Source organism: Protopterus annectens, chromosome 10.part0 (genome assembly GCF_019279795.1).
Source record: "Protopterus annectens isolate FY-2018-M chromosome 10.part0, PAN1.0, whole genome shotgun sequence".
NCBI lineage: Eukaryota > Metazoa > Chordata > Ceratodontiformes > Protopteridae > Protopterus > Protopterus annectens.
The window spans coordinates 1,718,425,460-1,718,439,363 of record NC_056744.1 but is presented as its reverse complement, the minus strand read 5'-3'; the positions used below and the strand labels follow the sequence as shown (position 1 = coordinate 1,718,439,363).

Below are 13,904 nucleotides of genomic sequence, written 5' to 3'. Positions count from 1 at the left end.
TTTGGTTGGTTGTTTTGTTGGAGGGGTAGGGAATAGAATGGTACAAGTTTAGATGACATGTGGGTGGGGGAGGGGCAGAGTGAGCCTACCCAAGTGTAGCGAGGGTCAATAGAGCAGGCTGAAAAGGTGGTAGAGCTGCTGTGAGTGACCAAAATATATTTGTATCCTGAAAGTTATACAGGAATGATCAATAAAACTGTACTGAGGTGAAAGAAGAGATATAAATGTATTGTGAATATGCAAACTTCAAAGGTGTGTGAGCCAGGCAGTAGACAGTCAGGAAAAGGAAAGTTTTGAAAAATGAGAAAAGGACTTTTACTTAAATACTTTTAAAGCTAACCACATGTAATGCTCAAAGTAGAATTTGTTTGTTCATTAGTTAGTGAAAACTTCGGGGGTATGGAAAAGGAAAGAGGCAAACCAAAACAGAACTACCTATACAGGCAAAGACGGAGATATGCTTTTTACTTGTGTATCTGTCTTATTTTCTTCAGTTCATGGCTAAAAAGGGTCAGATGACCAGCCTTATTACTAAGGTAACAAAAACAAAAAACAAAAAAGTTCACTTACTGTTAGAAAACAAGTAGTTTTCTGACTGACAGGTTCTGACATATCCTTGGACATCACTTCCTGAATGGCCACAACAGAATTTTTAAGGCATTCAGCACTTTCTTCCTTTTCTTTCAGAGTTCCTACGACTTTTTTCCTGAGCTCCAAGCTTGCATCAGACACTGTCACATGGGTGGCCACAACATCATGTCTTACGCTTTCAATGCTTTTCTCCATCTGTTTCAGGATTTCTGCATTTTCATCCTTAAGCTGCTGGATTAGTTTTTGTTCCTTATCATGAAGAAATTGTTGCAGTTTTGCAAACTCCTGAGTGATGTACAGTTCCAAACTGTAAGCATCTTCCTGCAAACAGGAAATACAGAAGAAAAAAAGCTGAATTGTACATTACAGTACCAATTGTGCTCATGCATTTTTCTTGCAAAGCAGAATGAGTGAGGACAAGCCCACCTTCATAGAAGCAGGGCATCTGAGCGCAGTACTGATGACCTGAGCTGAGAAAGGGTCGGCCTACCAGTATGGCCAATACAGAGGACAACAACCATGGATGATCCATCTCTGGAGGTATCAAAAGGGGATACCCAGAATAAAGATGACCCCTAATATACAGCAAGAGTCACTGCAATGTTCTGGCTGCCCACTTGGGTATCTGAAGCTGGGAAATAAGAAACAAAATGAGAAGGAAAGCAAGCAGGCTCCTCGTTGTTTGATAGATTTGGCCATATGCCAGTCCAACTTCTGCTACAAAGTCTGGTTGGCTTCAGATTATTAAAATATCTCCCTGACAACATTTGATAGGTAAGAGAACATACTTCTAGGAGGAAGAAGCTTCCAGTTTAAGAGAAAATGTGGAATCAGTCCCATTAGGAAAGCCAGTAACTGATGAACAGGAAAGAGTTTGGAAAAATCATGATGGCTGAGTTATGATATGGGTTATCGCAACACATGATACAAAACCTAGGTTCTGCTGTAGCACAGAATAATTGCTCAAAATGTCCCCCCCAAATTCAATCAAATCATTGTGACAGGACTAATATTTTGTTAACTTTTACTAATGAAACAAAATGTTACTTGCATCATAAAACACCTAAAGGCTAATCTACAGGAATAGAAACCGACCAGCAACCCCCACATGGAGGGCCTAATTATCCAGACTACCCTTATTTAAACACATTGTTTACTACTGTGTGATTGTTAAGTTAAAAAGTGCTAACTCTGAAAGTGCACAACATTGTTGTACAAAGGGAGATACCACAGTATCTAAGGAACGTATGAGACCTTATAATAAAAACAGAATTGCTGAACCAAATTCAAATCCAAAAGTACAACATGACCACATGTAGGAGAACTTTTCAAAACGGGAAAATCTTGGGTTGCCCAACACTATGTTTACTTCTGCAATGTGAAAATCAAGAACATATGTTACTTACAGAATGTTGAATATGGATCTATGATGTTGGTGAACAGCTGCGTCACATAGAGCTGTGCATGTGATGATATGGGATGTGTAGTGCATCTCTGATAAAGAATGATCTGTGACAACCAGTGGGACACATACAGAATGAATAACCAACTGAAGTACTGGGACCCGCATGAATGAGTCTTGTAATGTTGACACTGAATAGCCAAAAAATAAGGACTTATATATTCTAAATCCAAGATGGCCATTTCTCAATATATTCCCTTTTCTCTGACATATTGTGATCTCGGAGTTAGTATATACAAGTTCGGACAGGGGGTTTGAAAAGAAATTGAAAGGAGAAGAGACATTTGAAATTTGCTCTTTCCTGCAGTTTCGTTTTTTTTTTTTTTTCAGCATGTCAGCTCTTGATGTTTTGAGGGCTGACATTTCAATAAGGTGCTTACAGAGGAGCTTTAGAGAATCTATGAAGTTGGAGAACAGATCTCCCACATTACATGACCTCGCAGGTTGAGTGACAGATAATGATGGATCACCGAAGTCCACAGTATTGAAGTGAAGACCTGTGGTATAGAATGTTTCAAAGGGGCCTGCTGTGTTGCAGAACAGATCTAAGATCCATAATGGTACAGGTCATCCTAGAATTTGAATTTATTTATTTATTTCCATTTGTTGGCTGGGAGAGTCTGACTGAGCCATAGCTGGCCCATTTTCAGCAGAGGCCCAGGGAGAAAAGCTCCACAGATGTAATGTTCTATTAGTACATAAGACACAATGAAGGTTACAGAATGTTTGAAAAAAAAGGTGTGACGTAGAAATATAAATACTACAACAATAGAGAATTCAGATAACTGTGTAGAGAATACAAGCAATATTATACAGTTACATTTCATTGTATACAACAATTATCAAGTGAACACAAGTCTGACATGGTGAGGTGACAGACAGAAGATGAGTGGGACAAAGAAAAATGAAAGAGAGTTCAGGGTAGGAAGTGGGACTGACAGGCTAGCAGATCTTGACACTGACAATTAAAGGGAGAAAGAGAAAGCAAAGGGGAAGGAGAGACTGGCGGTAGTAAAGGGAAGAAGACAGGTGGGGAAGGAGAGATTGGCGGTAATAAAAAGAAAAGGACAGGTGGTAGAGTAGAGCTAGTGGGAGAAAAGCTTGATATTAGTCAGGTTTAGAGCAGGAGCAGAGCCATGTGTGTTTGAGATGATCCCTTACTAGCTGTTTGAATTTAGGGGTATTGTTAATATTAAGTATATGCTGAGGCATATCATTCCATATCTGGGCAATTTTATGAGAGTATAAGGAATCCCCATAGATGTTGTTTGACCTGCTGACCTTCAAGAGTAGTTTATTACTTGACCTCAAAGTTCTGTTGATAGAGCAGGGCTGAACAAGTTTGCTAATGGATGGACAGTTATCAGGGTGTAACAGGGTAGTGTGAGTTAGTGCTAGTTGATTATAGGTTAATAGGTTGGGGAGTTCTAACCAACTAAGTTGGTGAAGTATAGTGCAATGATGGGCTCTTGCAGGTTGGTTGGTGGTGAATCTAGCTACTTTGTAGTAACAGACCAAGATGTTTTATTGGAAGAATATCTACAATGCAGAACAGCTTTGTGGGTCAGTGAGAATAAATCTATAATAATGAATACTTCAATTACATTTAGGGGCAGCAGAAAACTGTGTAATAACAAGCAACTCACTTATGATCGAGATGTTGGGTGAAAAATCTATAAAACAGAATCACTCAGATCTATGACTTTGGTGTGTATAAAAATGAGAAAAACTCATGTGAGCCATTGTGTTTGGAAAACAAATTGTGACTTGTGAGTCGATGGCTCTGTGCAATGCATATGCAGAATTCACTGAAGCTAGTGGATTAGAAATACATACATATGAACTTTGATGGCTTATGTTAGTTTGGGGGTTTGGAATTTAGAAATCTGTGTGTTAGAACAGCTTAATACAAGCCCACACAGTTGAATAATCAACCGGAGATGTAAAACTCATCAGAATCAATTGAGTTGGGGAATAAATATTTGAAACACAATGGTTCATAAGAGTCAGTGGGTTTGGGTATATGAATCACTGATGCACAAAAGCTTAGGAGAGTCTCTGGGCTTGGACATTACATCTGTGATGAAGAAGAGTCCATCAGCATCAAAGGGGCTGGGGACTATGTACCTGTAAAATGCTGGCTCATGTGGTTCTACCTGTTTATGGTACAGACATGTGTGATGTTGTACAACGTTTTGAAGTCTGTGGGAATGAATAATAGACCTGCAATGCTGGGGAACATACCTATGTAACAGAAGGGCTCCTGTGGGTCAACTGGTTGGGTGTATATAAATTTGTAAAACAGATGGTTTATACTGGCTTATATGTTGTGAGACCAATATGTGGTGTAGAGGTTCACGTGGGTCTGTAGGTTTAGGGTATACAAGTCTGTAAAACAAGTGGATTATGCTGCCATGGAGATGAGAGATGGATAAGTGATGCAGAGGGGTTCATGTGCATGTCTGCTGGTTTTTGGTATGTAAATCAGAGATGCACAACAGCTTACATAAGCCTCTGAGACTCCAGTACTCATCTGTGGTGTAGGAAGGTTCATGTGGGTTGGTGCATTTGAGGAAACATCTATGATGCACAGATGTTCATGTGCATCTCTGAGGTTTGGGTTCATCTATCCGAGATGCAAAATGGTTCCTGAGGGACTGCAGTTCAACAGAAAACTTTGGCATAGCAAAACAACTTGTGTGAATCAAAGTGACTGAAGAACAAATTTAAGAAGGGAATAAAGTGTAATTGTGACTTCTTTGAACTCTGAAGAAATACCATAAAGTGATATGTTGTGCAAGGTAGAAGGAATTTCTAGTCATGTCAGAGATGCAACGCTTAAAGCAAAGGTTATTAGCAACATAGATACCCAAGTCTCTGAGGAATGGATCCAATTTAAGTGGAGGAGTTTATCTATACATGTGGTGCTGATGGCTGATTTGCACATTGAGGGCATGTCCATGATTAACACATCAAGCCTTTGTTTGGACTGGCGCTTGCGGCAGAATGTATCAGAATAGGAATTGCCCCCAGTATGCTATCATCAGCTAAATTTTATTTATTTATTTATTTATTTATCATTTGTTGACCGGGAAAGTCCGACTAGGTTCCACAGAGCCTGTTTTCAGCAGAGGCCCGGGGAGAAATGCTCCAGATGCATGTCTTTGGAATGTGGGAGGAAACCGGAGTACCCGGAGGAAACCCACGCGAACACAGGGAGAACATGCAAACTCCACACAGAAGGCACCCCAGCCGAGAATCGAACTGGAGAACCTCTTGCTGTGAGGTGACAACGTTAACCGCTGCACCACTGTGCCGCCTAAACTGGTTAGTCTCTGTAACTTAATATTTGCTTTCATGTTAAAAGAAGTCACACACCTGTGGGATACTATTGGAGACATTGCTACTACACTAGCCTTAATAACATGGGTGCATCAGACAATCAATTAGCAATCCAGCAAACAATGCATAGATTAATATTAAGTTATGCTGGGCGAGTTTATCAATAATTTCAGCATGTGGGACAGTGCTGAAGGCTTTATCAAGTTCCTACTAGTTAGCGGGAACTTTATGCTCTTTAATCACTGGCCTTGGTAACCCTTCTGAAGAACCCAACTAGGTTTAGCAGACAAGAACTTGCCTTTTACAAAGAGAAACTGGTATGTATCCAAGAATATAAGGTCACCTATACTGCTGCTTAATACTTCATCTACAATACATTCCAAACCCTTGTAAATAAGACTAGTGAGTCTACCAGGCTTGTAATTCCAAGGGTTAATAGAGGGACCAGCTTTCTTCAAAGACACCACAACAGCTGTTCTCTGCACCTCATGGATGTAACTAGGTGGACAGTATGAGGTAAAAGAGCAGATGGGGTGGGGTTGCTAGATGGAATGAGGGATGTCAGGACCCACAAAAGTGGCATTTTTAAGTTTGGAATGTGTTGAAAGGACTTGGTCAAGAGCTACTTTCGAGACTGGAAGTGTTATTGGGTGGAAGTAAAGACAGGGTGTGGTGAACTTGGAAGAGACTTTGCAAGAATATCAGCAATGGAGCATTTCTCCCCGGGCCTGCACTGAAAACAGGCTCTGTGGAACCTAGTCGGACATTCCCAGTCAACAAATATAAAATAAAATAAAATAAAATAAAATAAAATATCCTTAGGATCAGAAAAGAAGATATTAGAAGTAAGCTCAGTACAGAACTATTTTTTCTAAGCTTTCTTCCATAGCTGAAGAAAATCTTATTTCATTGTACAATTTGATAACTGGGTAAGTGAGCTGGTCTACACTGTGTGCTTTGAGCTGGTTGAAATCTTAAATTCATAATCATTCCTGCAATTTGCAATGCTAAGATCAAGGGACTTACCAGTTTGAAATACTTTTTCATAATGATGAAGTGGAGATCTTTTATAGATGGCCAGGACATGCTAAGGTCAAGGGACTTACCAGTTTTAAATACTTTTTCATAATGATGAAGTGGAGATCTTTTATAGATGGCCAGGACATTTTTCTTTTCATTATTGAGTCTACTGATGTGGAGGTCCCACCATAAGGACTTTAAACTTGCCATTATTCTTCCATCACATGGGCATGGATGCCGTAAAACACCTAAATGGGAGAAAAATTCAGAGTGGTAGGCAGCAGCCAACCATTTGTGATTCTTTGTATGATCAGTAAGTAATTTGTTTTTGAGTAAAAACAACGTTAAAGATGCATTAGGTGACATGAAGCAGGTTTTCAGGGACAAGGTCACAGTGAGACGCCAGATTTGACTAAAGAAAGATAGTATGTGGTACAGCAAGGGATGTACGAGTTAGAATAGCTAGAAGACTGCCACCTCTAGCTGGCAGGTGGATAACTGGGTCAAGTGTACCGATATATGCAAAGTCCAGGAAAGCTCTGTCCATATCTGTTATTGCTAGAAATGTTTGCCACTTGGTGTGTAGATAATTGAGGTCACCATTAAGGAAGTATTTGGTTTGACAGTTAACCCTCTCAAAGCATGTAAAATACTGTAAATAATATGAAAAGTTAAATTGGTAGGACTGGAGTATTATGTAAAACACACCTTTAATGAGTTTTAAGGGGACTCCAACCAGTTCGAGATTTATAGTACATCTATATGGCTATAAATGCATAACATACATTGTAACTTAGGAAAAAAGGAGTGTCATTACTACAATGGAACAAGGTTTCTGAAATTACATTACACTGTAATTACACAAATGCTGATGTCCAATGGTAGAAAAGGCATCATGTCTAAGACATTTTTTTATGCATACAACATTCAGCAATGTTACTTTTTTATTAACCAGACTGGATGTCCATCAGCTGAACCTTACCTAAAAATGTCCCACAGAATTACAAAGATCTTTAACTCTACAGTCACTGCAGGAAGGGGACATTTTTTCTACTGCAGCAATCACTATTGTCAAAGCTGATAAGTAACACAGGTCAGGACACTGCCATCTTAATTATTTTCATTACCCATTCCTGTTTGTTTATATCTCCTCTGGCACCTCACAGCAAGAGGTTCTCTGGTTCAATTCTTGGCTGGCATGCCTTCTGTGCAGAGTCTGCTTATGTCCTCCCTGTATTTGCATGGGTTTCCTCCAGGTGTTCCATTTTCCTCCCACATTCCAAAGACATGCAGTAGGTGGCTTGGACACTAAACTGGCCACAAGTGAGAGTGCATTCAAATGTGTTGTGTGAAACAACAGTTGTGGCAGGGCTAGCCACCTGGTGGTGTGAACCTTGGCTCTAGAGGATTGTCACTGCTGAAAAAGATACCCTGACCCCAAATGAAAATATAAGAAAAAGAGGTTATGGTTGGATGGATGGACTGACAACACAGAGTTTTGCCACATTAAAAGCCAGTAATGGCCTGTAATTAATTTTGCCCACAAACATACAGACATTTTAAACAGTCATAAAAGATAATAACAATGCAGCAGTACTACTAAAGTATGTATACAGAAATGCACAATTATTAATTTACATTCAAAATCAGAGACCAAGTCAGATTAGGTCCGTTTACAATTTTAGTTAATTTACTCCTATACAATACAACCACTGACCATTAAGATTCTATCCCATACTGACCCAACTTTCCCTCCCAGCCTCTGAATACCAGAGGGGAGCAGAGGGTCGGGGATCATGGCCGTCATCCCAAGACTGAAAAAGAAATCTGACATGGTGCAACATTTCTGCAAAGGAGAAAGCCAAGCTAATCAATACAAAAAAGCAGCAACAAAGATTTTTTAAGAAGAATACAAGCAAAGGCACCCCAACATAGAAAATTTCACAATACAAAAAAAAAAAAAAAAAAAAAACAAAGTGGGAATGTTGTACACAGAATTAGTAAGGTAAACTTTAAACAAATAGAAGCTGAAGTCATGGATTTAGTAAAGAAAATGCAACAGAGGTCTTGTCACAGCATGACAGAACAATGAGTCCCTACATTAAATAGACACAGGTGGAATGGGAGTCATCTGAAGAAGAAATATGGACAGGGGAACGAAAGAGAGATTTAATATGGTGTAATATTTATGCAAAAGAGAAAGCAAAACTAAACAATACAAAAAAGCAGCACAAAATATATTTCAAGACTAACACAGGCAATGACATCCAAACATGGAAAATTTCACAATACAAAAAAGAAAACAATGTGGGGAGTAGAAAAGAGGACTAGTAAGGAAAACATAGAAAGAAATCAAAGTTGTGTATTATCTGCAAAGTGAAGGATTAAGTGCAGAAAATCCAACACATGTAATGTCACAGTATGATGGCACTGTGTGTCCCCAGATGAAAGAGAAACAGCTGCAGCAGGAGACATCTGAAGATTTGCCAGATGGTGATGCTCTGGAGTCTTCTGTAGGAGACTGCTACAAAAGTTCAGCTGAAATTGCACAGTAAGGGAAGGAGCAACAAAGTGTCAACTTTGATGCGTGGACTGCTGCGGAGTGATGAGCCTGAGTCCCCATATATAGGATAAGCAGACGAAGCAGGGTGTGTATGAAGAGGATATGTCAAAGGAAGATGTTCTAGAACTTTCTATAGAACACCTGCAGAAAATGGACAGCAAAGAAGGTGCTCGCAGTCTAGAAGAAAATGATCTAAGGGAGGAGCTGCTTGATTTAATAGAGATTGATAGACAAGGAAATATAACAGATTACAGAAAGTCAATAAGACCCAAAATGTTAGAAGTCTGATAAAACTGATGAATACAGTAATTAGGGGCATCAAGAGAAATTCCTGTGATATAGCAGAAATAAAAAGGATATGTTATTGTACAGCTAAAATAATAACAGATACATTCTTACCACAAAAGCAAAGAACAATAATGGAAAAGAGAAGAACTACAACGTCATCATGGAAGCAAGGAATAGAAACTATAAGCAATTAAGACAAGAAATATATCTATTAGATAAATATGGAAAAGGAAACAAATCATGAAAATGTTTAGAAAGATAAACTTGGCAAAAGCAATGTACAGTATCAAAACAGACCATGATATATTACACATTACTGCAAATAAAGTTAAAATATCAGCTCGGACAGGATATGTAAGTAAATATACAGGCAAAGTAAAAAGAATAAACAGTTCATTAATTACTAGCTTCCTCAATTAAAAAGAACCACAAGGCATTCTTTAGTTACGTCCATAACCTAAAAGGAAAGGCACAAATTTGTGCTGAAATGGCATGCTGAGCCTGTGGACATAGCTAACCTGTTAGCCTACAGGTTTTGTGAAAAATTCACCCCCATGTCCCCACCACAAGTATCCCATGACATCCCTACCACCTGTCTTCTACCTTGTATCTCTAAAGAGCAGGTCATAAACGCTCTCTCCAAGGCCAAAAACACAGCATATATGGGACCTGATAACATCCCAGGCTGCGTTCTACATGGGCTCAAACAAGAATTAGCAACACCAGTGGGTACACTTTTCAATCATAGTCTAAGCTTTGGCTTCATCCCAGCTGATTGGAAAATGGCCACAGTTATCCTCCTGCACAAAGGTGGTGCTTCCACTGACCCTGGGACCTTACAGACTTATTAGCCTGACTAGTCTTATCTGCAAGGCCATGCAGTGAATCATTGTGGACTTTATCAACAAAGATATAGGTAATCTCCAAACACTTGGCCCTACTCCATTTGGATTTGTCAAAGGGAGATCATGCCTGCTAAATCTGGTGGACTTCTTTGAGACAGTCACCAAGGCCATGGACGAGGGGAAATCCTTCCATACAGTCTACCTAGATTTAGCCAAGGCTGCCAATACTATCCCCCACTCAGGCATCATTGAAAAACTCACCCAGCTAGGTATCAACCCTTATAACATTAGATGGGTCACTAACTGGCTCACTGACAAAACCCATATAGTCAAAATAGGGGAATCCACCTTCAACAGCAGACCTGTAACCAGTGATGTTCCACAAGGATCATTCCTGGGACCTCTACTGTTTGGAATCTGTATTTCTCCGAAGTACAAGCTAAAAAGGTCATTGGCTGATAAAGTTTGCTGATGACTGCAAACTGGGAGCTGTCACAGCATCTCCAAATGATATCAACATCCTAAAAGATGGTCTTACACAAATTATTTGTGCCAAAGTCATGGCATTAAACTCAATGCAAAAAATGTATTATCATTCTTTTCGGTAAGTGCGACATTCCTGCTAACTACCACATCAATAACACCCTAAGTATGCACTCATTTGTGAGAGACCTGGGCACACAGGTTGACAGCAACCTTACCGTTGATCAACATGTCGCCATAGTGGTAAGAAAGGCATTCTATATTGCTCATCTCATAAGTAAGGGCATTGCATCCTGAAAAAAAAGAAGTTATAACCTCTCTATACTCTTCCCTCATCAGACCAATAATTGAGCACAACTCCACTTTTGGTATTTACCTTTCCAAGCACATGCAGCAATCGGAGAGACCACAAAGGTTCCTCACCAAGAAAATTCAAGGTCTTCAGCATCTGCCCTATGTGGATCATCTGAAATCACTGTCACTTTATTCTGTTTCATACAGATTACTCAGAAACGATCCATGCCTTGAATATAAGGCAATCTATGACTCTGCTTTATTGGAAATGCTGCACATCTGCAAGTCAAATTGTACACAGGTTACTCACTCTAAAGACCTTAACCTTGCATGCAACATGAATAGAACCTGTTGGAGAGGCAGATTTCCCCCAGAGATTACCACACCTTTGGAATGGACTCCCACTTCATGTCAAACAGAGAACCTCATTGGCCCTCTACAAACACAATCTGGACGATTGGATGTGTAACCATAAATTCACCCTGGGGGTTCCACCTGTGTCCTTCTTGGATAGGGACAATTCGTGATGATCGCTGAAATAAGGGCAGAACTCGGCTAGGCTTGTAAGGGCCCTAGGGCCATTAGCCTAGTAACTTCCTATGATCTTATGACCCAAGTGAACTGAGAATCAAAGCAAAATGAATAGAAACACCAGCAAAAAAGGAGAGAGACACTTTTGAGAAATATTTATGAAGTCTCTGTGGAACATGAAGATGCTGAATAAATGGAAAAATTAAAAGAAATAGTAAGGACTTGTAATGTAGAGGATATGGCTTTAAGTAAGGGCAAGAGAAACTGAAACAAAATTTAGGAAAGCTTCTAATTGGAAAATCCTCAGTCCTGGATGCAGCACCTAACTTTGGTATAAAAGAATTTTCAACTTTACACAAAAATTTAGCCTCGAGAAAGAATTACTTATATGCTCATCCTGAAAGGGCACCATCCTAGTTTACAAGAAAAATAATACTCCTCCTTAAGAGTGAACCTGCAAGGGCTCATAAAAAATATAAACCAGTAACTTGACTTCCAACAATGTACAAACTATGCACTAGAATTGGTGCAAACATAGTTTATAGTCATTTAGAAAATAATAATTATGGCAATAGAAAAAAAAAGGGAACAAAGGATCATTTGTTGATAAATAAAACCATAATACTGATTTGTAAAGTGGGGAAGAATTTAAGTATGGCACGGATCGATTACAAAAATGTATTTGACAGCATCCCACGTTCATGGATAAAAGAATGCTTACAGATAACCCTACCTTGATCAATTACATTACAGTGACCATGAAACAGTGGCAAACTACTTTGCAGTTAAGTCATGACAAAAGGCCAAGTATTATCTCGGGGATAAAAACTGAAAGGGGGGTATTCAAGGTGACTGTGTCACCGCTACTGTTTTGTCTTGCTTTTAACCCATTAAGCTGTTTACTTAACAAATTAGGCTATAATTACAATATGGCTCCAGAAAATAATCTTGCTTAAAGACTTCTCATCTCCCTTTTGTAGATGACTTAAAACTAGACAGTTTAGATAAGGAGTTGAAAGTACAACTGCAAGTGGTTATAACTTTCTCAGGACAGGAATAGAATATAAAAAAAACTTGAGCAAGAGGTAGTATATAAATATTTGAGGAACTGATGAAGGAAAACATGAACAAATGCAAATAAACTCAGTAAGGAATATTTCAGAAGTAAAAAAAATAATACTGAAAACCACCTTGACATCTAAAAATAAAGTCTAGGCTATAAACCAATGTGTTCTGCTAACAGTTTTGGGGTGACTGACTGGCCCAAAAAGGTATTAGATTGGTTATACAGGAAGTCAAGAAAAATGCTTCACGCTTATCAAATGACACATAAAAGATACCAAGACTATATACTCCCCATTCTGAAAAGATATGGGCCTCTTTGAAATTGATTATATGTATAGATGTGCAGTCACAGGACACAGGATAAAAATGTCGAGGAAGTTTTAAAACAAGAGGAGAACATGTCTAAGATGATTTCCCTGCTTAGTTTAAGAAGAAGCATATCAGTGTCAAGCAGGAATAGAAACCAAACTAGCAGTAGACAGAAATCAGACCGCAACTAAGTGTGTCAACAAACAGAAGAAAAAATACAAGGAGAAGGATCAGATGAGAAGAAAAGAAACATGGAAAAGGTATAAATATTCTGGCAAGTACAGAGATCTCCTGGAAAAGCCTCATTCTGATCAGGATTTGATGCAGTAATGGTTAAGGAGAGGGGAACTAAAACCAAGAGATGAAAGGTTAACAATACATATACACATACAAATATTTCAAGCACAGGCATTAATGCCTTTCTAGCTTACCAATACACCAAAACACTTGTTCCCATAATAAGTGTCCACGCTGTTCTTAAAAATATCTAAACTACTACTTGCTTTAATGAAATTTGGTAGTCTGTTCCATGCATCAGCTACTCTGTCAGAGACCCAGTTGGTACACTTCTCATTCTTACAGAATCTTTTACATAGGTTGTCTGATGATTTTGGTAACCCCAAACATTTCCAGAGGTAGTTGTCTCTAAATGCCCTATATACCAGAATAAGATCTCCTCTTAGATATCTATGAGAGACACTGTACAAGTTCAGATATTTTAGTCTTTCATAATAACAAATTTTCACATCAGTGGATGCCCTTGGTATATTTCTACTGTACTTTTTCCAGTTTACTCATGCATGCTTTCTTACAGGGCTTCCATATTGTTATTTCATACTCAAGCTTGGTTCTAATGTAACTAACAATGACTTCATCATGTTTAATTTCTTGACTTTATAAATGTTTTTATACAACCTATAGTTATAGAACTGTCATTAACCAGTTGGTTGATATGATTAGAAAAACCCATAGCTGGCTCTACCCATATACCCAGGTCCGTAAAGGAGTCTACTGTTTCAATCACTGCGTGCTGTAATAAATATTCACTTTTCAATTTAGGTCTCCCAAATCTCATATTCTTAGTTTTTGATGCATTTATCAGCATAGTATT

At 38.8% G+C, this 13,904-nt stretch overlaps 1 protein-coding gene across 2 annotated transcripts in view; it reads right to left on the bottom strand.

Annotated features, from left to right (window-relative positions):
* LOC122813950 (zinc finger protein 883-like) overlaps nucleotides 1-13,904 on the bottom strand; it is an 846,666-nt gene that overhangs the window by 798,825 nt on the left and 33,937 nt on the right. Inside the window, exon 3 of one of the 2 annotated variants that reach the window (XM_044086495.1) lies at nucleotides 571-912. The exons of the other annotated variant lie outside the window; for it this stretch is intronic. Coding sequence (XP_043942430.1) covers nucleotides 571-912 — 342 coding nt within the window. The remainder of the gene's footprint in view (nucleotides 1-570; nucleotides 913-13,904) is intronic. 2 annotated transcript variants of the gene reach the window in all.